This window comes from Hypanus sabinus, chromosome 7 (assembly GCF_030144855.1).
Source record: "Hypanus sabinus isolate sHypSab1 chromosome 7, sHypSab1.hap1, whole genome shotgun sequence".
Classification (NCBI taxonomy): Eukaryota; Metazoa; Chordata; class Chondrichthyes; order Myliobatiformes; family Dasyatidae; genus Hypanus; species Hypanus sabinus.
The window spans coordinates 173092517-173118299 of record NC_082712.1 but is presented as its reverse complement, the minus strand read 5'-3'; the positions used below and the strand labels follow the sequence as shown (position 1 = coordinate 173118299).

Genomic DNA, 25783 nt, shown 5'->3' with positions numbered 1-25783 from the left:
CGACAGAAAACATCCTCTCTACGTCCACACTATCTGGACCTTACAATAATATTGTCATATTACCCATCTCCAATTAGATCCTGACTTCCTTACTACTAATGATAGACTCACAAGAATACAATTATTGGACCATTCCTTGTTGCTCTCTTTGAAATGTCTTGAACCCCCACCACCCAGACCATGCTCTCTTCTTGCTACTACCATTGGGCAGGAGATAGGGGGAACTTAGGTCCCACAGCACCAAGTTCGGGAACAGTTATTATCCTACATGTATCAGGCTCTTGAAGCAGTGTGGATAGCTTTACTCACCACAACTCTGAACATATTCCACAGCCTACGGACAAACTTTCAAGCAGTCTTTACAACTCATAAGATATAGGAGCAGAATAAGGTCATTTGGCCCATTGAGTCTTCCCTGCCATTTCTTCATGGCTGATCTATTTCCCTTTCAGTGCCAATCTCCTGCTTTCTCCACGTATCCCTATCAACTTCTGCCTTAAGTATACCCAATGATTTGGCCTCCACAGCCACCCATGGCAATGAATTCCACAGATTCACCACTCTGTTTAAATGAATTCCTTCTCTTCTCCAATCTAACTTGATGTCCCTCTATTCTGAGGCAGTGCCCATTGGTCCTACACTCCCCCACCATTGGAAACATCCTCACCACATCAACTCTATCAAGACCTTTCAACTTTCAATTGGGTTCAAACAGATCCCCCTTCATTCTTCTAAATATCAGCAAGTACAGACCCAGAGCCTTCAATCGCTGCTGGTATGATAGCCTTGTCAATGCTGGAATCATTCTCATGAACCTCCTTTGAACCCTTTCTAATGTCAGCACATCCTTGCTTAAACAATTGCCTAATACAATTTAAACAGAGCAGAGTTTTAAGCAGAATGACTTCAGTTTCTTACAGTAAGTCATGAAAGAGGCTTTCATCCCTGCTAAGGCCTTCATCAGTTGTTAGAGAGCAAGTTTGGTCTGGTTTATCAGATTCACAGCAGACATCTTCACAATCAGTGGGGACAGCACATTCAGCTAATGCCAATCTGGCTCCAGCAACGACGTTACCCACAACCTCAAGGACCAGACCTGTGTGGCAAAAATAAAAATATGTTAGCATCTTGGCACAACTTGTACTATTTTTTGAAGTCACTTATATTTTCCATTTTCTAAAATATCCATTCACTTCTTTAACCTTACAGAGTCCCAAAAGAACTGAAGTACTATTGGAGAGTTATGACTAAACTATGAACTACAGTAGCAAATTTACACATAGAGAGGTCCCACCACACCATGGAATAATGAGCGGATGGTTAGAATATTGGGGAGAATTGGGCCTTTCAGTCCATTGAGTCTGTTTCACCATTCCACCATGGTTGATCTATTAACCAAACCGATACCATTCTCCTGCCTTCTCCCCATAGCCATTGACACCCTGACTAATCAAGAACACATCAACCTCTGCTTTAAATATACCCAATGAACTGGCATCCACAGCTGTCTGTGGCAATGAATTCCACAGATTCACCACTCTCTGGCTAAAGAAATTCCTCCTCGTCTCTGTCCTAAAGGGACATCAGTCTATTCTAAGGCTGAGCTGTCTGGTCCTAGACTTCTCTGCTACTGGAAACACCCTCTCCATTTTCACTCTATATAGGCCTTTCAACATTTGAGGGATCGCAATGAGATTCCCCCCTCATTCAAAATACTAATATTGCGCTGCAGTTAAGTGGGGCATTGGTGTGGCCACATATGAAGTACTGTGTACGGCTTCATTCTCTTTATTTAGACAGTCAAGATTCAAGATTGTTTATGTATTTTCATTTTACAGTAATCAAGGAGAGATATATATACAGAAAAGGGGCAGTAACATCATGAAGGATCCCATCCACCCCCCACTACTCATGGACTGTTTGTCCCACTCAAATCAGGAAGGAGGCTACATACCATCCACACCAGGACCACCAGGCTCTAAAACAGTTACTTCCACTAAACAGTAAGACTGATAAACACCTCTGCCACTACTTTATTATTTCCTGTCAGTCACCTTATGCACAGCCTAGTGTCACTTTCTGGACATACAATCAATCTATGTATATAAGCTAGCTTATGTATTTATATTTTGGTGTTATTAAACATTACTATTATGTCCTTAATCTTTTGTGCTTTTTTTGTGCTTCATAGGATCTGGAGTAACAATAATTTTGCTCTCCTTTACATTTGTGTTCTGGAAATGACATTAAACAATGTTGAATCTTGGATTTGCAGTACATGAATGTAAAGAACAAAATGTTACTCAGGATCTGATGCAGCATAAAAAAACACAGCACGCATAAAGAGCATAATAATATGCAAATATAAAAGCAATCCCATTAAGTACAATGTACATGTAAGTGTTTTGAGTGCAGCCATATATACATAAGTTTAGCTTATATATGCATAGACTGATTGTATATACATAAAGTGACGCTAGGTGCAGGAGTATCTGTACTTTGAGTGACTCTGACAGGAAACAATGAAGTGACAAAGTGACTCGGCAAGAGGAACTTTTTTAAGTAGCAGCAGGACATGTGTTAATGTGGGTATGAGGGTGTGGAGGGCAAGTGTAAAGTGACAGTGAGGGAGAAAAGGGAGGGTAAAAGGTACTGAGGGGTTTTGGAGAGGAGATGCTGATGTGAATGTAGTGGTGGAGGGTGGTGGGGTGGGCTAATGAGTGGAGGTGCTGGGGGAAGTAACTGTTTTTGAGTCTGGTGGTCCTGGTATGGATGCAGTGTAACCTCGTCCCTAATGGAAGTGGAACAAACAGTCCATGAGCGGGGTGGGTCGGAAACTTCACGATATTGCTGACCTTCTTCCGGCACCATTCTATATATTGATGGCATAACCTAATAAGGAAATTTGGTCAGTCTAGGCTTGTATTCACTGCTGTCTAGAAGAGCGAGAAGAAGTCTTAATTGAACTATTAAAGATCCTGAGGGGTGTTGTCAAAAGATAAAGAGGCATTCATTTAAGTTATAGGTGAGAAGAGCATTTCTCCCTCAGGATTATGAGTCTTTGGACCTCTTTTATTCAAAACAGAGACATTGAATATTTTGAAAGTAGTAATAGATGATAAGCACCAAAATGAAAGTTTTTTTTTAGTGTAGATGAGAGAACATGCTCTCCTCACTGCTGCCATCAAGAAGAAAGAACAGAAGCCTCAGGACTCACATTACCAGGTTCAGGAGCAGTTATTACCCTTCAATCATCAGGCTCCTGAACCAGATGGGATAATTTCACTCAGCTTCACTTGCCCCATCATTGTAATGTTCCCACAATCTATGGATTCACTTTCAAGGACTCTTCATCTCATATTCTAGTTTTTTATTGCTTATTTATTATTATTTTGTTTGTTTTCTTCTTTTTCTATTTATACAGTTTGTCGTCCTCTGTGCATTGTTATTTTAGGCCTCATATGTGATTTTTAATTGATTCTATTGTGCTTCTTTGTATTTACTATGAATGCCTGCAAGAAAATGAATCCTGGGGTTGTATATAGTGACATATATGCACTTTGATAACAAGTTTACTTTGAACTTTGGAAGGCTGTTGGAATCAGATCAGCTATGATCTTGTGAAAGGCAAACCCCCATCAAGGGGTGGAGTCTCTTCCTACTGATAATAATTTGTGTGTTCGCTTATTCTCATTTCAGAAGAGAGACTTAAACCAGTCTGTTACCTTGTGGATCACACGTGGCACAATAAGTGTGGATCATCGCAACATCAGTGGTCAGGCTTGCAAGGCAGAGACGCTTCTTTTGTTCCACAGAGATTACCTTTGGATCTATCCAAGCCTCCCCACAAGACACGTACACCTAAAACACAACAGGCTGGATTAAGCCATCGGGAGCACTCAAAGCTCAAAGTAAATTTATTATCAAAGTACGTACTGTATATGTCTCTACGTACTACTCTGAGATTCATTTTCTTTCAGGCATTCACAATAGAACAATAGAATATAATAGAATCAAAGAAAAACTACACAAAACAACTGACAACCAATGTGCAAATAGATAGATAGACAGATAGATTGATTTATTTATCAATCAATAAATACTCAATCAATAAATGGATAGATAGATAAATAAATAAACACTGAAAGCATGAGTTGTGAAGTCCTTAAATGTGAGTCCATAGTTTGAGGAACCAGTTTAGTGTCAAGGTGAGTGAATTTATCCTTGATGATTCAGGAGTCTGAAGGGTAACGGGTAATACTGCTCCTGAACCTGGTGGTGTGAGCCCTAAAGGACTTTGCATTTTGCAGAGAATCAGGATTTTGCATCTTCTGCCTGATGGGGACTGGAAAGAATAAAGAAGGTTTGAATGAAGGAATGAAGAATGAAGAATGAATAATCTTTGATTATTTTAGCTGCTTTACCAGCACACTGAGAAGCATAGACAATTTATCCACCTCCTCTGTTATGAGTATCAACGGAAAAGCAAGATGAGATTATAAATAAACACAAGATATTCTGCAGATGCTGGAAACTTTGAATGACTGACACAAAATGCAAGAGGAATTCAGGAAGTCAGGCAGCATCGATGGATGGAACCTAATGAAAGGCCTCAGCCCAAAATATTGACTGTTTGTTCCACTCCATAGATGCTGCCCGGCCTGCTGAGTTTAGTGCATGAGATTATGATTAGGTCACTTAGAAGGGAAATCAGAAACTCCCCTTTTGTGAAGAGAGTGGCAGATGTGTTGAACTCTTACCCTCTTCTGCCATCCCAATCCCTCACCAACACCACCTCCTCACACTCCTTCCAACAGCAAAGTTAATGTTCCCTTGGGAAGTTAAGATTATGAAGGACAAGGGATAATAACTTTATTTACGGAACTGGCGGAGAATTTGAATGATTTTCTCCTGTATAAGAATATAAAAGCAAGTATGTAATTTTGAGGTTTTATAAGGCATTGGTCAGACTGCTGGGAGTACTGTGAGCAGTTCTGGGCCCCTTATCTAAGAAAAGATGTGCTGGCATTGGAGAGGGTCTAGAGGAGGTTGATGAGAATGATCCTGGGAGTGAAAAGGTGAATGAGGAGAATTTGATGGCTCTGGGCCTGTACTTGCTGGAGTTTATAAGAGTGAGGGGAGATCTCATTGAAACCCATCCAGCATTGAAAGACCTGGATAAAGTGGATGTGGAGAGGGTGTTTCCTATGGTGGATGAGTCAAGAGCACAGCTTCAGAATTGAAAGACATCCCTTTAGAACAGAGATGAGGAGGAATTTATTTTGATGAAGAGTGGCGAATTTGTGGAATTCATTGCCACAGGTGGCCGTGGAGGCCAAGTCATTGGGTATACTTAAATGCAGATGGTGATAGATGCTTTAGTCAGGGCATCAAATGTTCCCGGGAGAAGGCAGGAGAATCGGTTGAGAGGGATAATAAATAATAGCATGGTGGAACAGACTCATTGGGCTGACTGGCCGAATTCTCCTCTTATGGTTTATGGTCTTATGCTGTTATGTTCCCTCCACTAAACAAACTTACCAACTGATCCCTCTGAAGGTCTGTCAGAAGACTCCACTCCTGTCCACTTTCATCAAACAGTCGGCGGGCTGCAAAAGGTAGGCCTAGCACTGAGGTGCACCTGGAGTAAGATTCAGGTTCAGATTCATTTATTCTATACAGTATATCACTTGACTTATTGTTGAGTTCTTAAGAACCTTATCAAAAATATCATCTTCAGATCCAGCAGCATTGGGTGTGTGGCTTCAATATCTGATCCCTCAGTTGACTATCATGGGCTTCCTTTAGCCAATAAATGCTCCCACAAGGTTTGGAGAAAATAATCCCCTCCAAAATAACAAATGCTGCCAATTGTTCCACATTAACGACTCACACAAAATGCTGGAGAAACTCAGCAGGTCAGGCAGCATCTATGTGGAGCAAATAATGGTCAAGAATTTGCATGGAGACCCTTCATCAGGAAGGATGGGGATGGGGAAAGCACCGAAATAAGAAGGTGGGGGAAGGGGAAGAAGTACATGCTGGCAGGTGATAGGTGAGTCCAGGTGAGGGTGAAGGTGGGTGGGTGGGGGAGAGGTGATGAAATGAGAAGCTGGGAGGTGATACGTGGTAAAGGTAAAGGGCTGAAGAAGGAATCGCATAGGAAAAGAGAGTAAACTGCAGGAGAAAGGGAAGTAGATTATTTTACATGGTATTCCCTCATCAAACTTTGTACAACTACATTACTTAAGTAGCATCCTTTGCCATTCATTTACAACAGGGGTTCCCAACCTATGGTTCACAGATACCCTGGTTAATGATAGGGGCCCATGGCATAAAAAAAGTTGTGAACCCCTGATATATAATAGCTGTATTTGTCCACATTGGTTACTCATCACTAACCACTTGCAACCAAAAATTCTGTCATCTGAGGAGGAAGATTTCCTGACTTTGTATGGACAAGGACTTCCAGGCATCCCTCCAAGAAGGCCAAATACTTCATCTTTAATTATGCTCTTTTAATCAATTTCCTCATCATAGTTCCTCGTTGCTTTCAAAACCTTTTATCATTTTAAGCACTTTGATTAATTGTCTATTCAATGTTTTGTATTCAAGAGAATACAATCCTGTTCTGTGCAATCTAGTCTTACAATTCGGCTCTATTAGAATCAGGTTTAATATCTCAGACATATGTCATGAAATTTGTTGTTTGGTGACAGCAGTACAGTGCAATACATAAAAACAAATAAATTACAATAAGAAAAAATATACATTTAAATATATAAAATTAAATTAAATCAGTAATGCAAAAAGTGAGCAAACAAAGTGAGGTAGTGTTCATGAGTTCATTGTCCTTTCACAAATCTGATGGTGGAAGGGAAGAAGCTGTTCCTGAAACAGCTAAAGTATAAGCTTTGATAGCACTTTCACCTTTAAAAGTCATCTTACCATTACAGTTCAAACACACACCTCACCTGGTGGAGTAGTTTTCTATTTGGTATCGGTACCAGGAATATTGGATAAGGGAAGGTAATTTTTTTAAGCCTGAAATTTCATTTGAGGAGAAATTTTTTCATTTTGTGACCTCAAAATTCAGAATGCATGGCAAACAGGAGTTTTGACTGTAAATACTACTTGGTTTTGGTTATATTTGGAATTCATATGATTTAGGGGGATGCCATTTGGCTGTTCAAGTTAATGCCAGGTTTCAGCATAATCCCATAATTCCCAATCCTCTGCCTCTTCCTAATATTCTATTCCCTCATACAATCCCAAAATCTATCCTGATTCCCTAATCCCTCACCTGCACAAGGGGCAATGCACAGTGGCCAATTAATCTATCAACTGGCATGGCTTTGAGATGTGGGAGGAACCCATGCTGTCATGGAGAATACCTGCAAACTCCACTCTATAGGTGAGGGTAGAACCTGGATTATGGGAAGTTTGAGGCAGCTGTACTAACTAAACACATGACCATGCCACCCTAAGGGATGGTCCATTGGCTTCTGAATTAAAGATTAAGGATAGATTAGCTTCGTTTGTCACAGGTGCACCAAAGCATCAAAATAGAGTGAAATGCATCATTTTGTGTCAAGGAACAATAGATTCCGAGGATTATGCTGGGGGCAGCCTGCCAGTGTCACCCCGCTTCTAGCATCAACATAGATTCAGATTTATTTATTTGATTACTTTGCTGTTGTGGTTTTCTTGTTGTTGCTAAACATTGTCGTCATTCTAAAGTAGTCTGGTGGACATGCATGTCGTGCTTGGGTTGCTATGGTGAGCACGCATGCTGTGAAACATGCAGTGACATGCACTGTTTGCGTTATCAACCAACACAACCTAAGGATTTTCTGGGGCAGCCTGCAAGTGTTGCCATGAATTCCAGTGCCATCATAGCAATCCCACAATGCTCAGCAGAACAACACAGAACACAGCAACAAAAGCAACACAAGCCCCTTTCTTCTCTCAAACACACACACACACACACACACACACACACACACACACACACACACACACACACACACACACACACACACACACACACACACACACACACACACACACACACACACACACACACCTCCAATGTGTTCACCAAGGTTAATCCCTGTTCAAATAAGGTATTTCATAGTGGGAAAATGAGTCAGTGAATGTTAAAAAGAATTCCCATTTTTAAGCAGATCCTTTACACAAGGAGTATCTCTGAAGTCCGTTTAATAAAAATTTGTGAGCTGTGTTACCTCTCTAGGAACTGCTGAAATTCGAACTGGTGTGCTTTGATTGTGTTGCCCTCTTGTGTGTCTGTTCTCATCTGCAATTCATGGCTCCTTCTCTGCTGAACCTTATTCTTTGCAGAATTACAGCTAGAAACAAAAAAAGTGTTGTTTTAATACAGACTCAAGAAGTTGATTTCAAAGTTCAAAATGAACTTATGATCAAGGTATATATACAGTCCAACACACACAAACTGCTGGAGGAACTCAGCAGATCAGGCAGCTTCTATGGAAATGAATGAACAGTCGACGTTTCGGGCCAAGATCCTTCTTCAGGGTACAGTATGTTGCCATATACTAACCTGAGATTCATTTTCTTGTGGGCATTTCTTGTAGATACAAAGAAACACAATAGAATCAATTGTGCAGAGAAAGAAACAAAGATGGACAACCAATCTGCATAAGAAGACAAATTGTGCAATTACAAAAATCATCATAATAATAAATAAATAATATTGAGAATGTTGCTTCTTGAGTTGTTGAAAGTGAGTTCACAGGTTGTGAAATCACTTCAGTGTTGAAATGAGTGAAGTTACTCAATCTGGTTCAGAAGCCTGATACTTGAACAGTAAGAACTGTTCCTGAACCTGGTGGTGCGAGACCTAAGGCTCTCGTACCTTCTTGCCAATGGCAACAGCAGGAATGGCCTGGATGGTGTGGTCCTTGATGATGTCTTGTGGCAGCGCTCTTTGTAGGTGTGCTCAGTGATGCTCAAATCACAGTCTTAATATTAACAACAATAATTATAATGTAAATGCAGAGTAACTGTCGTGAAATCTGTTATATACCATAAAATATACTATAAATTACAATATGAAAATAATATACATTATATATAAATTAAATAAGTAGTCCAGAAAGAGAGCAAAACTAGTGAGTTAATGATCTTGTGTTCATGGATTATTCAGAAATCTGATGGCAGAGGGGTAGAAGCTGTTCGAAAACATTGAGTGTGGGTCGTCAAGCTCCTGCACCTCCTCCTTGACAGCAGCAATAAGAGGGCATGTCCTGGGTAATGGGATCCTTAATGATGGAAGCTATTACAACTAAGTTTAAATAATTTAAAAACATTTAAATAAAAATTGAAATAATGCATGTGAAAAATATTAATAAATAATAAAAGAAAACTAAAGTCAAATAGATGATGTACTTTTCTTTTTCCAGAAGGTCAGCCATTCATAAAAGATTAAAGTTTAAAGATTTGCTTTATTTGTCACATGTATATCAAAACATAAGGACATACAGTGAAATGTGTTGTTTTTGTATCAGTGATCAATCAGAGATTGTCCTGGGGACAGAAAGTGACGGCACGATTCCACACAAACATAGCAAGACCACAATTTATTCTCTTAACCTGTACATCTTTGAAATTTTGGAAGGAACCAGAGCACCTGGTGGAAACTCAAGTGGTTAGGGTGGGAATGTACAAACTTCTTGTATGCAACGATGAGAATTGAACTCTAGTTACTGACACCGGTAAAGTGTTACGCTAACCACTATGCTACCTTGCTGTGTGTGGAACTTTGCACCCATTCCACGATAAACTGGTGGAATGGATGCAAAGAGCATCTACTTCCTTTCTGTTGCACTGCTGGGCTCCATGGTGACTCAAGGGATGCAGTTTACAGTTAGGACAGGCAGACATCCAGGATGTCCTGAGGGATGCACATTGGACACATCTCTTCAACAAGGTTCAGTCCCCTATCTTGCCTCGTTATGCACTGAGTTGTACATTTATACAGAATTAATGCTCTCCATCAGAGATATTTGAATGGTAGGATGTCTTCAGTTATTTGAAGTAATTCTGTCTTGAAAACAGCAGTTACATATGGTACAAATATGGTACTTCAGAGCTTTCATCCAAATAAACAAAGATGAATTTCTATTCTATTATATCAATCTATTCTTCAGATTTCTGAATGAACAATGAATCAACCCATGAACACTACCTCAGTATTCTTGTTCTCTTTTTGCATTTATTTAATTAATTTATATATATATCTATATATTTCTTATTGTAGTTTATATTATATTTTATGGATTTTTAAGGCTATTATAGCTGGGAGTGATCATGAGGATAAGCTCCCAGGACCAATTAAGTGCTCCCAATGGTGTGCACCTCAAATAGTCCAGCTCCTGGTCTTCACACATAGCTTAGCTACTAAGCCCAGCAGAACTGTTTCTACTGACTGGAGAAGGGGCAAAGTCGGGTTACTACCACCTTAAAACTAGTCGCTTTGGACAGATGGGGCTCATCAGAGGTGGTTGGCAGTTCATCTAGGAGAAGGAAAACTCTGACCTCAAACTTACGCTGTCTTGCAGCTATACCACTCACGGGAAAGGCTTTGGGAATAAACCCCAAGGGAAAATCCAGAGCTGGAGCCCCTAAGGCTGTCCTGTATTGAGTTCAACGCTGACTGGCAACTCCTGTGATGAGACTGGTGTCGAACCGTATCGGTCTTTGCTGTTCCTTTGGGTTCATCAGATGCATTGGGAGGGGGGGGGGCTTGCTCTCCATATCATACTTCCCTGGCTTGCAAATATAGACAGTTAGGAACAACCATGGTTGACCCTGACCTTCAGAGGCCTCAAAGTGTATTTTATGGAATGCACTGTACTGCTGCAGAACAACAAGGTTCACGATGTATGTCAGTGATAATGAACCTATCCTGATTCTAGTCCAAACCTTATCATTTACTCTATTCACGGCCAAACTAATAACTAGAGATTCGACGGTATTAACATGTACAATCAGGAAACCACTTGATCCCCTTCCAAAGGTTTCTCCATTCTAGAAAGAATTAAAATGTTTTCTAATCAAGCAAGATGTTTTCAAAGGTGAGGTTGTCTATCTATTCAGCTGAGTGTTTTATATTAAATTTTATTAAATATTAAACTAACTGACAAAACTCTGATCACTCCTTCGGTATAGAAACACTCTTTGCACTAAAGCTGATTTTGTTTTTATTGTGTTATTTCACATTACAACTAATTTCTTCTCCGAGGATCATCACCTCATCATGATAAAGAGGCTTGTGAGTTCCTAAGATGTCTCAAAAAGGTGACATCCATCATTAAGGACCCTCAACACCCAGGACATGCCCTCTTCTCATTGCTACCATCAGGAAGGAGGTACAGAAGCCTGAAGGCACACACTCAACAATTCAGGAGCAGCTTCTTCCCATCTGCAATCAGATTTCTGAAAGGACAGTGAGCCCATGAACACTACCTCACTACTTCTTTTGCATTGTATATATATATTTTTTCTTGTGAATACTTCTCATCTGATACTCTGTGCCTGTGATGTTGCTGCAAGTAAGTTTTTCATTGCACCTGTGCCCACATGGAGTTGTGCAAATGGCAATAGACTCGATTTTGACTTTGACTTTTATCATCCCTGGAAGACTTTGCAAGAAATTTGCTGTGTATTTAGTATTTCAGTAATATTAGAGTACTCTTCTAAATATCTTGCTTGATCAAGCATTCTTTGTTGTTTATATAATTCATTATGGTTATATGTAAAATACATGAATTGCATGCGTCATGACACTACCACGTGATATGTATGCGCCCACTTAAAGTAAAAGACAAAGTTAGACTTGCATTTTTTGGCTTCTTGTTTTCCTTTGAATTAGTTTAATGTTTTGAAGCCATAAAACAACAAAATTTGTGGATTTTCACTGCAACTCACCTTAAAAACTTATTTCATAATCTCAATGTCAGTAACCTACTCTCCATTTATGGAGAGACACAGGATTGCAGATGCTGGAATCTGGAGCAACAAACAACTAGGTGGAGGAACTCATGGGTTGAGTAAACAGAATCAAAGTTCAAAGTGCAAAGTATATTTGTTAACAAAGTACATTTATGCCACCATATACAACTCTGAAATTAATTTTCTTTCAGGCATACTCAATAAATTCATGATAGAATAATAACCATAGTAGAACCAATGAAAGACCGCACCAAATTGGGTATTCAACCTGTGTGCAAAGGACAACAATTAGAATCAGTATCAAGTTGAGTATTACTGGCATATGTTGTGAAATTTATTGTCTTGTTGAAACAGTACTTTGCAATACAATGTACAGTAATAAAAACTATAAATTACAATAAGTATACATATAAAGAAATAAATTAAATAAGTTGTGTAAAAGGAGAGGGATAAAATTGTGAGATAATGTTCATGGGGTCATTGTTCATTCAGCAATCTGATGGCAGAGGGGAAGAAACTGATCCTGAAATGTTAAATGAGTGTCTTCAGGCTCTCATATCTCCTCCTTGACTGTAGCAATGAGAAGAGGTCTTGTCCTAGGTGATGGGGGGTTCTTAATGATGGATGCCCCATTTTTGAGGTTTCACCTTTTTAAGGTGTCCTCAGTGGTGTGGAGGCTAGTGCCCATGATGGGGCTGGCTGAGCTTACAATGCTCTGAAGCTTTTTCTGACCCTGTAAAATGACCCCTCCATACAAGACAGAATGATTCCCATGGTACACCAGTAGAGATTTGGTGAATATATCTCTTCTTATCAAATTGCTGCACCATATCAAAGCACCTACTGCTTGCCCAAGCCTACCAGCAACGTATAGCAGGCTTCATGTGGGAAATCAGGAGGATTCTCAGCATGGGTATTAGTAAGCAATGCATAATTTAAGATGTTCACATCCTTAAAAAAAGTATTGAATAAAATTCTCAGCACATGATTTCCATTTTAAACTCATGCCAGTGTTTGAACTGAGTTCTCGGTGAGTAGAGTTAGGCTGTATTGCTATTTTATTTTATTGAGATACAGTGCAGAATAGGCCTTTCCAGCTTTCGAACCACACACCCAGCAACACCTAATTTAATCACAGGACAACTTATGATGGCCAATTAACCTACTACCCAGTACGTCTTAGGCCTGTGGGAGGAAACCAGAGTGCCGGGAGAAAACCATGCATCCTGCAGGAAGGGCATACAGACTCCTTATTGTTGATGTTGGAATTGAACTCCAAACTCTGACATCCCAAGCTGTATAGCGTGGCGCTAACCCTTATGCGACCACATTGGTAGTGGTTTATTATTGTCACATGTTTCCAGACGCAGTGAAGGATTTTTTACATGCTGTTTATGCAGATCAGATCATTACAAAGTGAAGCAAAATATCACAGAATGTAGAATACAGTGTAAAAGCTACAGGAATTGTAAACAGTAAGGTGCAAGATCATAACAAGGTAGATTGTGAGGTCAAGTGTCCAACTTATCGCACCAAAGAACTATTTAATTCTATTTAGTAATCTGATATTCTTATTTTATTATTTATTTTATTACTTTATTACTTATTTCTTTTTGTATTTGTTATCTTTTACACACCGCTTGAAGACCCAAGTGGGTGCATTCTTTCATTAATTCTATTATGGTTATTATTCTATTATGGATTTATTAAATATGCCTGCAAGAAACTGAACCTCAGGATTGTATCTGGTGACATATATATGCTTTGATAATAATTGACTTTGAACTTTGAACTTGGAGCTTATACCATGAGATCGAAACTATCCTCATGCCTGGTGATATGTCCTTTCAGACTTTTGTATCTACTGCCGAATGTGAGGGAGGAGAAGTGAGATTGCACAGGGCTTGTGGGGTCTTTGGTTATGTTAGCTGCTTTATGAGGCATTTAGAAGTATAGACAGAGTCCATGGAGGGGAGGCTTGTTTCTGTGATGTGCTGAATTGTGTCCACAACTCTCTGCAGTTTCTTGATCTCACATGCAGAGCAGTTGCAATACCATCTGAATAGTTGTGAATCAACTGTGGGCGAGCAGTGTCCTTCATAATAGTAAATCAAGGTTAAACAAACATTTAATTCTCATAATCAAAATTCATTCTTTTCTGAAAATATGAATTAGCTAATCATGTGAAAGTAATAAAGCAAGATCACAAACCTTAGAATTCTTCAAACCGATTTATAGACAAGTTATACTCCTGATGTGTAGTCTGTGTTATAATATAGGAAAGATGATAACTAAATTACACAGTTCAAGCTTTCTCAAATATCAATGCAAAAAAAACCTGCTTTTTAATGTTGTAGGTTGGTGATAAACATAAGCTCTCTACATTAGGCAGTACAGGAGTTGGGATGTCATGATGAAGTTTTATAAGACATCGGTGAGGCCAAATTTGGAGCAGTTTGCAGTTTTGGTCACCCACCTGCAGGAAATATATCACTAAGACTGAAAGAGTGTGGTCTTTCATTGATTCTACTGTGTCTCTTAGATTTATTGTGGATACCTACAACAACACAAATCTCAGGATTGTACACAGTGACATATACAGTGCGTACTTTGATAATAAATTTACTTTGAACACTGAATTTTAAGGTTAGGACTTTATTTCCTGGAGTGCTGGAGAATGAGGAGAGATTTGATCATCATCATTGCCACATGTGTTGTGTCATATGACGTGGGCTCACAAGATGGGTGACCCCAGTCACGCTTCAGAGATTGTCTGCCTGGTCTCAGTGGTTGCAAAACCAGGACTTGAGATATGCCCCAGCTGCTCACATGACCATTCACCTCACCCTGTGGTGTCACATGACCCTGATCAGTGGCTAAGCAGGTGCTACACCTTGCCCAAGAGTGATCTGCAGGTTAGCGGAGGGAAGGGGTGCCTTACAGCTCCTTTGGTAGAGACCTATCTCCACCTCCTCACGCAAAGAGTTTTGATAGATGTATAAAATTATAAGGGATATAGATAGGGTAAATGCAAGCAGGCTTTTTTCCACTGAAGTTGGTGAGACTAGCACTAGAGAATCTGAAGCAGTAGACGATCTGTTGGAGCAACTCAGCAGGTCAAACAGCATCTATGGGAGGAAAGGACATTTTGGTTTGAATCACTGCATCAAAGAGTGGAGAAGGGAAATGGTCTGATAAAGTGGGGAAAGGGAATGGTGACACAGGATTATGAGGCGATTGGTGGAGTGAGGAGGGGCAAGAGAGAACAAATAGGTAGAACTAGGCAGTGGAGGGGAGAGAGGCAGAGCTGGGAGACAGTAGAGTGATAGATAGAGGGAGACAAAGAGAGGAAATAACTACATTATATGGAGAGGCAGATCAAATTCAAAGTTATAGTAAATACATGTCACCATACACTACATTAAGATACATTTCCTTGCAGACATTCTCAGGAAAACAAAGAAATACAATGAGAAACTACATAAATAAAAACTGACAAATGATCAATGTGCAAAAGAAGAAATTGTGCAAATAAAAATTATTATGTAAATAGATAATATTGAGAATGAGTTGAAGAGAAATTGAAAGAAAGCCAGTTTAGAGTTGAGGTGAATTAGATTATTCACGCTGGTTCAGGAGCCTGATGTTATCTAAGGAAGGATGTGCTGGTATTGGAAACAGTCCAAAGGAGGTTCATAAGAATGATGCCAGGAATAAAAGGGTTAAGGTAAGGGGAACATTTGATGGCTCTGGGCCTATACTCAGTGTAGTTTAGAAGAATGAGGGGGATCCCATTGAAATCTATTGACAAGGAGCGGATGTTCTATATAGTGAGAGAATCTAGGACAATTGGGCACAGCCTCAGAATAGAGGAATGTCCATTTAGAACCGAGATGAGGGAAAACTTTCTTCAGCCAGACAGCGGTGAATCTGTGGAATTCATTGCCACAGACAGCTGTGCAGGGCTGTTCACTGGGAATATATAAGGCAGAGGTTGATAGTTTCTTGATTAATCAGGGCATCAAAGGTTACGGGGTGATGGAAGAAGAATGGGGTTGAGAGTGAAAATAATCAGCAATGATGGAATGGAAAAGACCTGACGGGCCAAATAGCCTAATCCTGCTCATGTCTTATGGTCAGATGGTTATAGGTTAATAACTGATAATAGACCTGGTGGTGTGGGAAAAAAGGCTATTGTACCTCCTGCCTGATGGTAGTAATGAGAAGAGAGCATGGACTGGATGATGGGGTACTTGATGATGATTGCAGCTTTCTTGTGGCTGAGCGAATGTTATAAGATTTATGCTAATCCCCGATATTTTAGAGAAGTCATTTTAATTAAACCAATCAGCTCTTCTTCTAGGTTACTGCTGTAGTGTCAGTCTAGTTCTTGTATATCAATCTTCAGTGTAGAACTTCAAACAACAGCTTTGTGACTCAAAACAGACATACCCTAATCCTAACTCTAATAGATAGTAACATAATGGTTAGCATAACACTATTACAGCACCAGCGACAGAGTTTAGTTCTGCCATTGTCTGTAAGGAGTTTGTACATTCTCCCTGTGACTGCATGGGTTTTCTCCAAGTTCTCCAGTTCCCTCCCACAGTCCAAAGACACAAGAGTTAGTAGGTTCAGTCACAAACAAGAGAAAACCTGCAGATGTTGGAAATCCAAGCAATGCACACAAAAGACCATAAGACATAGGAACAGAATTAGGCCATTCAGCCCATTGAGTACACTCTGCATTTCATCATGGTTGATCTTGGATCCCATTCAACCCCATACACCTGCCCTCTCACCATATCTCTTGATGCTCCAACCAATCAGCAATCTATCAACTTCCACTTTCAATCTACCCACAGATTTGGCCTCCACCGCAGTCTGTGGCAGAGCATTCCACAGACTCACTACAGTCTGGATAAAAACAAATTCTTCCTTACCTCTCTTTTAAAGTGTCACACCTCAATTTTGAGGTTGTGGCCTCTAGTTCTGGATACCCCCACCAAAGGAAACATCCTCTCCACATCCTCCTTATCTAGTCCTTTCAACATTCGGTAGGTTTCAATGAGATCCCCGTTCATTCTTCTAAATTCCAGTGAGTACAGGCCCAAAGTGCCAAACTCTCCTCATGTGTAACCCCTCATTTCCAGAATCATCCTCATGAACCTCCTCTGGACTCTCTCCAATGACAATATAACCTTTCTGAGATAAGGAGCCCAAAACGCTTGACAATACTCCAAATGCATCCTGACTAGTGTCTTATAAAGCTTCAGCATTATCTCCTTGTTTGTATATACTATTCCCCTTGAAATAAGTACTAACATTGCATTTGCCTTCTTTACCACAGACTCAACCTGTGAATTAACTTTCTGGGAGTCTTGCACGAGGACTCGCTTTGCCCTCTGATGTTTGAACTTTCTCCCCATTTAGATAATAGTCTGCACTGTTCCTTTTACCAAAATGCGTTATCAGACATTTCCCAACACTGTATTCCATCTGCCACTTTTTTGCCCATTCTTCCAATTTGTCTAAGTCTTGCTACAATCACGTTGCTTCCTCAGCACTACCTACCCCTTCACCTATCTTTGTATCATCTACTAACTTTGCCACAAAGCCATCAATTCCATTATCCAAATCATTGACAAACAATGTGAAAAATAATGGTCCTAATACTGACCCATGAAGAACACCATTCATCACTGGCAGCCAACCAGAAAAGGACCCATTTATTCCCCCTCACTGCCTCCTGCCTACCAGCCATTCCTCTATCCATGCCAGTATTTTTCCTGTAACTCCATTGTATTTTGTCTTGTTAAGCAGCCTCATGTGAGGCACCTTATCAAATGCCTTTTGAGAATCCAAGTAAATGACATTGACTACTTCTCCTTTGTCCACCCTGCTTGTTACTTCCTCGAAGAACTCTACCAGAAACCACGCTGAATTTGACTTGTTTTATCTTTAGTCTCCAAGAACCCCAAAACATCCTTAATAATGGACTCCAACAATTTCCCAACCACTGAGGTTAGACTAACTGGCCTATAATTTCCTCTCTTTTGCCTTCCCCCTTCTTAAAGAGTGGAGTGACATTTGCAATTTTCCAGTCCTCCAGAACCATGCCAGAATCAAGTGATTGTTGAAAAGTCATGACAAGTGCATCCATTATCTCTTCAACAACCTCTTTCAGGACTCTGGGATGTCATCCATCTGGTCCAGGTGACTTATCCACCTTAAGACTTTTCAGTTTGCCCAGCACTTTTTCCTTTGTAATAGCAATGGCACATACTCCTGCTCCCTGACACTCACGGACCTCTGGCACACTACTAGCGTCTTCCATGGATATCACTGATGCAAAGTACCCATTAAGTTCACCTACCATTTCTTTGTCCCCCATTACTACCTTATCAGCATCATTTTCCAGTGCTCCAATATCAACCCTCACCTTTATATAACTGAAAAAAACCTTTAGTATCTTGCTTTATATTATCAGCTGGTTTGCCTTCATATTTCATTGTTTCCCTTCTTATAGCTTTTTTAGTTGCCTTTTCTTGGATTTTAAAAGATTCCCAATCATCCAACTTCACACTCACTTTTGCTACCTTATGTGCCCTTTACTTGCCTTTTATGCAGTTTTTAACTTCCCTTGTCAGCCATGGTTGCCTAGCCCTGCCATTTGAGAACTTCTTCTGTGGGACATATCTATCCTGCACCTTGTGAATTATTCCCAGAAACTTCAGCCATACCTGTTCTGCCATCATCCCCACCAGTATTCCCCTCCAATTCACCAGGGCAAGCTCTTCTCTCATGTCTCTGTAATTCCCTTTATTCCATTGTGATACAGATACATGTGACATGCATCTCCCTCTCAAACTGCAGTACAAATTCAATCACATTCTGACCACTACCTCCAAAGGGTTTCTTTACATTAAGTTCCCTAATAAGATCTGGGTTATTACAGAACACTCAATCTAAGATAGCTTTTTGCCTAGTAGGCTCGAACACAAATTGCCCTAAAAATTCATCTTGTAGGCTTTCAACAAATCCCCTCTCTTGCAATCCAACACCAACCTGATTTTCCCAATCCTCTCACGTATTGAAGTTTTCCATTACACTTGTGACATTACCCTTATTGCATAAACACAAAGTACACTACAGATGCTAGGGTCAAAGCAACACATACAACAAGCTGGAGGAATTCAGGAGATCGGGCAGCATCCATGGAAACAAACAGTCAATGTTTCGGGCCAAAACCCTTATTACATGCCTTTTCCAGCTCCTTTTGCAATCTCAACCCCACATCTTGGCTTCTGTTTGGAGGTCTATGTATGATTCTCATAATGGTGTTTTTACCCTTGCAGTCTCTGAACTCCACCCACAAAGATTCGACATTCTCTGATATTATGTTACCTCTTTTTAAAGATGTAATTCCATCTCTTACCAATAGAGCCAACCACCGCCTTCCTGCCTGTCCTTTTGCTATAAAGTATATCCTTTGATGTTAAACTCCCAACTATGACATTCTTTCAGCTATGACTCAGTGATGCCCACAATGTCATACCAACCAATCTCTAATTGTGCCACGAGCTCATCCACCTTATTCCAAATGCCTTCATTTTGATGAATTTTGTCTCTGCAGTACAACTTAAATCTGCTCTGTCTGCAGTTGTACCCAATCATGGGCTTGTCTTTACTTACGTTCATATTTTATACAACATCATTTACTTGTAAACCTGCTGGTTCATCCTCCCCTATCAAACTGGTTCCTATCCCTTGATCAACAGCCACTTATCTACAGAAAAACAGTATTTTGTGTCAAAGTGAAAACAGGTCTCTACAAAGTGATCTAAATTAAATACAAATATAAAGCACAAAATAAGTGATTGCATAGTATTAATCACCCCTTCTTAAAATGACACACTAAATCATCACTGGTTTGGCCAATTATTGGTTTCAGAAGTACACATAATCAGTTAAATGGAGATCTGTTTTTGGAGACCTGTGTGCAACCAAGGTGTTTTCAATTAACTGTAGTAAAAATACACTTGTATCTGGAAGGTCCAACTACTGTGAGTCAGTACCCTGGCAAAAACTACACCATGAAGACAAAATTACACTCCAAGCAACTCCACAAAAAGGTTATTGAAAAGCACAAGTCAGGAAATGGATACAAGAAAATTTCCAAGTCACTGAATATCCCTTGGGGTACAGTTAAGTCAATCACCAAGAAATGGAAAGAAAATGGCACAGCTGTAAATCTGCCTAGAGCAGGCCATCTTCAAACTTCGAATGAGCATGCAAGAAAGGGACTAGTGAGGGAGGCCACCAAGACACCTGTGACAGTTCTGGAGGAGCTACAAGCTTCAGTGGCTGAGATGGAAGAGACCGCACATACATCAACTATTGTCCAGGTGCTTCACCAGTCGCAGCTTTATGGGAGAGTGGCAAAGAGAAAGCTACTGTTGCAAAAAACTCACATGAAATCTTGGCTAGAGTTTGCCAGCAGGCATGTTGGAGACTCTGAAGTCAGCTGGAAGAAGGTTCTACAGTCTGATGAAATCAAAATTGATCTTTTTGGCCATCAGACTAAACGCTATATTTGGTGTAAGCCAAACACCCCACATCATCAAAAACACACCATCTCCTCTGTGAAGCATGGTGGTGGCTACATCATACTGTGGGGATGCTTCACTGCAGCAAGCCCTGGAAGGCTTGTGAAGGTAGATGGTCAAATGAATGCAGCAAAATACAAGGAAATACTGGAGGAAAATCTGATGCCATCTGCAAGATATATGTGAGTTGGGCGAAGATTTGTTTTCCAGCAAGACAATGACCCCAAGCATAAAGCCAAAGCTACACAGGAATGGCTTAAAAATAACAAAGTTAATGTCCTGGAGTGGCCAAGACGGAGTCCAGACCCCAATCCAACTGAGTATTTGTAGCTGGACTTGAAAAGGGCTGTTCACTCATGATCCCCAAGTAACCTTACAGAGCTTGAGCTGTCTTCTAAGGAAAAACAGGGAAAAAATACAGTATTCAGATGTGCAAAGCTAATAGAGACCTATCCACACAGAGGCTGTAATTGCTGCCAAAGGTGCATTTACTGACTTGTAGGGGGGGGGTGAATACTTATGCAATCAATTATTTTGTGTTTTATATTTGTAATTAATTTAGATCACTTTGTGGCAATCTGTTTTCACTTTGACACGAGTCTTTTCCTGTTGATCAGTTAAAAAAAATGCTAAATTAAATCCACTGTGATTCAATGTTGTAAAACAATAAAACATGAAAACTTCCAAGGGGAGTGGTCAACCGGCACCTTCTTGAATCCACAATCATCTCTTTTGTCTCATGCAATTGAGAATCAGGTTGTTGCCCTCACAGAATTTGACAAGCCTCTTTACCTCCTCTATGTATGCCAGCTCATCAGTGAACTTGATTATGTGGTTTGAGCTGAATCTGGCAGGGCAGTCGTAGGTCAGCAGAGTGAACAGCAGCAGACTGAGCACACAACCCTCAGGGGCAGGATGGAGCTTGAGATGTTGCTGCCAATTTGGACTGACTAGGGCCTTTCTGTCAAGAAGTCCAAAATCCAGCTACAGAGAGGGCCATTGAGTCCCTGTGAGGCCAATTTACCCACCAGCCTCTGAGGGGCGATCATGTTAAACACCAAGCAGAAGTCCATGAATAACATCCTGGCATATGAGGTATTGTTTTCTAGGTGGGACAGGACAGAGTGAAGGACCAAGGCTACGTACCAGTTTGAGCAATAGACAGACTGGAAAGGATCCAATGTACAGGTAGTTGTAAGGTGGGATTTTATACAATCCATTACCAGCTGCTGAAAGCACTTCATGATTGTTGAAGTCAATGCTACTGGGCAGTAATCATTTAGGCCAGTTTCCATTGCTCTCTTAGGCACCAGAATGATGGTGGCTGAAGCCTGCAGGGACACTGGACTGTTCTAGAGAGATAGCGAGGCCTCTGTTAGCTGGATTTAGAAATTTTTATCTCCAAAAAAATTAAAAAATAAATAAAAAGAAATGATCCAAAGCCAAAACCAGCAGTTGTGCTGTAAACAAGCATCATTAAGAAATAGAGAAAAAATAACATATTAGATTATTTGAAATAAATTAAAATTTCAAGACAGCTCTTTCTGCCTAATTAGAATCACTCCAGGCGGGCAACCTCGAGGGCTGGTGCCAAGTAACCCATTGGTATTTGATGCCAAGTGTCATTCTTCTTCCCAGAGGATTTCTCCTGCTGTGCTATGCTGATGCATTCTCTCAGCAAGCCTGTCATGATGCCAAACCCCAATTACTCAAATCTCAGACAAGCCCCCTCTGCTGTACAAACATTCACACTGCAGTGTCAGCAATTCATTTATTTTCAATTAGAGATACAACACAGAACAGGTCCTTCTGACCCAACGAGATCACACTGCCCAGCAACCCACCAATTTAACCCTGGACTAATCACGGAACAATTTACAGTGACCAATTTACCTCCTAACTAGTACGTCTTTAGCCTGTGGGAGGAAAGCAGAGCACCCGGAGAAAACACATGTGCGCACAGGAAGAACATATAAACTTTTTTACAGAGGACGCCGGAACTGAACAAGGAGCTCCTATGCCCTGAGCTGTATTAACGTTAATGTATTTCCAATTAACACACATTCTGGCAAATACCAGCATAATCAATTTCATTTTTTATTTAGAGATAGAGCATGGTAACAGGCCCTTCTGATCTAACAAGCCCGCTCTGCTCAATTACAACCATGTGAATTTAATATATTATGTTTGGTATGTGGGAAGAAACCAGAGAACACAGTGGAAACCCACACAGTCACGGGGAGAATGTCCAGGGAGTGATGGGAATTGAACCCAAGTACAGATGCAGTCATAGCATTACATTAACCGCTATGCAATCATGCTGCTCTTATTCTATTCATAACAGGCAAAATGCAAGATAATGACAAAATATTAACACCTTTAAGTTCAAAGTAAATTTAATATCAAAGTGATTACAGTATATTCTGCCATATATTACTTTGAGATTCATTTTATTAGGCCATAAGAACTAGGAGCAGAATTAGACCATTCAGCCCATTGAATCTGCTACCATTCCATCATGTCTGATTTATTATCTGTTTCAACCCCATTGTCCTATTATCCTGCCTTCTCCCTGTAACCTTTGATGCTCTTAATAATCAAGAACCTGTTAACCTCTGCTTTAAATACATCCAATGGTGGCCTCCATAGCCACCTGTGGTAATTAATTCCACAGATCCACCACCCTCTGGCTAAAGAAATTCCTCCTCATCTCTGTTCAAAAGAGACATGCTTTTATTCTGAGACTGTGCCCTTTGGCTCTGGACTCTCCATCTCAGCCCTTCAATCAACACACACAAAATGCTGGAGGAACTCTGCAGGCCAGGCAGCATTAATGGAAAAGAGTAAAGAGTCACTGTTTCAGACCAAGACCTTTAATCAGGACTGGAAACAAAAGATGGGAAGTCAGAGTCTCAAGGTGGGGGGGGGGGAGGAAGAAGCACAAGATGGCAGGTGATAGGTGAAACTAGGAGAGAGGAGGGGTAAGGTAAAGAGCTGGGAAAGAGGTACAGGGCAGAGAAGGGGGAATCTGATAGGAGAAGGTAGAAGACCATGGAAGGTAGGGAAGGGGAAGGAGAACCAGAGGGAGTGATGGATAAATAAGGAAATAAGCTGAGAGAAGGGAACAGGAATGTGAAATGGTGAAAGGGAGGCATTACCGGAAGTTTGAGAAATTAACGTTCATGCTATCAGTTTGGAGACTATCCAGACAGAATATCAGGTGTTGGTCCTCCAACCTGACTGTGTCCTCATTGTGGCAGTAGAGGAGGCCATGGACTGATACGTCGGAATGGGAATGGGAAGTAGAATTGAAATGGGTGGCCACTAGGAGATCCCGCTTTTTCTGAAGGATGGAGCATAGGTGCTCGGTGAAGTTGTCTCCCAATCTACATTGGGTCTCACCAATATACAGAAGGCCACACTGGAAGCACTGGATACAGTAGATGACTCCTACAGACTCACAGGTAAAATGTTGTTTCACCTGGAAGGACTGTTTGGGGCCCTGAATGGTAGTGAAGGAAGAGGTGTAGGGGCAGGCATGGCACTTGTTCCGCTTGTAAAGTTATGTGCTAGCAGAGAGATCAGTGAGGATGGATGAACGGACAAGGGAGTCATGCAGGGAGCGATCCCTACAGAAAGCAGAGAGTGGGGTGGAGAGAAAGTTATGTTTGGTAGTGGAATTCCCTTGGAGATGGCGGAAGTTTTGGAGAATTATGTGATGAACATGGAGGCTGGTGGGGTTATAGGGGAGGACAAGAGGAACACCCCAGTGGAGTGGCAGGAGAATGGGGTGAGGGCAGACATGCGTGGAATGGAAGAGATGCGGGTGAGTGCAGTGTTGATGATGAAAGAAAACCCCCTTCTTTGAAGAAAGAGGGCATCTCCTTAGTTCTGGAATGAAAAACCTCATCCTGAGAGCAGATGCGATGGAAACGGAGGGACTGAGAGAAGGGGATGGCATCTTTACAAATGACAAGTTGGGAAGAGGTATAGTCCAGGCAGCTGTGAGAATCAGTAGGTTTATAAAAGATATCAATAGATAAACTGTCTCCAGAAATATACAGGGAGTTTGAGAAAGGAGAGGGGGGTGTTGGAAATGGACCAGGTAAATTTGAGGGCAGGGTGGAAGTTGGAGGCAAAGTTGATGAAGTCGATGAGATAAGCAAGGGTGTAGAAAGCAGCCCCAGTGTAGTCATCAGTACAACGTAGTAAGAGTTGGGGAGTGATACTCTTGTCGGCTTGGAGCATAGACTGTTCCACATAGCCAACAAAAAGGTAGACATAGCTGGGACTCGTGAGTCCTCATGGCTACACTTTTTGTTTGAATGAGGTAGGAGGAGCCAAAGGAGAAATTATTGAGAGTGAGTACTAGTTCTGCCAGACGGAGGAGAGCGGTGGTGGAGGGGAACTGGTTGGGTTTGGTTTTTTAGAAAGAAGGGAAGAGCTTTAAGGCCCTCCTGATGGGGCATGCGGGTGTCTAAGAGGAAAATGAGATGACCGGGGCCAAGGAACTTGGAGTCACTGAAAAGATCCAGAACAAGTGAAGTGTCATGGATGTAGGTAGGAAGGGACTGAACCAGAGGGGATAAAACATAGTCGAAGTATGCAGATAAAAGTTTGGTAGGACACTATTAAGCAGCATCAATGGGTCTACTTGGACAGTCAGGTTTGTGGATCTTGGATGAGAGGTTTGACAGTCAATAAAATGCCCTCTCATTCTTCTAATCTGCAGCAAGTACAGGCCAAGGGCCACCAAAAGCTTCTCATATATTAGACCCTTCATTCCCAGGATCATTCTCGTGAACCTTCTCTGGACACTCTCCAATGCCAGACTGCCTTTCTTAGAATAAGAGGCCTAAAACTGCACCATATTCCAAGTGCATCTTGGCCAAAGTCTTATAAAGTCTCAGTATTACATCCTTGCTTTTATATTCTAATCCTCTTGAAATGAAGAGGATTTTTTTTAGGTATTTGCAGAAAAATTAAGAATTAAAGGAGAATATGAAAAACTGCATAGCACAGATTGTTATTTATGTTAATTAGATGTGTGCCAAAAGATTAATGAAAACACAAACACTAATTTTTTCTCCGATTTAGTTTGTTCTGATGTAATGAAAGAGGCAGAGGAACAAGAAGAAAGCTCTCTTGAAAGAGTAGTGTAACCCAATGTGAGTTAATGA

General features: G+C 40.7%; 1 protein-coding gene across 9 annotated transcripts in view; it reads right to left on the bottom strand.

Annotated features, from left to right (window-relative positions):
- Positions 1 to 25783, bottom strand: part of LOC132397404 (doublecortin domain-containing protein 1-like) — a 544514-nt gene that overhangs the window by 104654 nt on the left and 414077 nt on the right. For all 9 annotated transcript variants that reach the window (XM_059976139.1, XM_059976134.1, XM_059976131.1 and 6 more), the window contains 4 exons: positions 8247 to 8369; positions 5542 to 5641; positions 3726 to 3861; positions 919 to 1096 (listed from right to left, as the gene is read on the bottom strand). In XM_059976139.1, coding sequence (XP_059832122.1) covers positions 919 to 1096; positions 3726 to 3861; positions 5542 to 5641; positions 8247 to 8369 — 537 coding nt within the window. The remainder of the gene's footprint in view (positions 1 to 918; positions 1097 to 3725; positions 3862 to 5541; positions 5642 to 8246; positions 8370 to 25783) is intronic.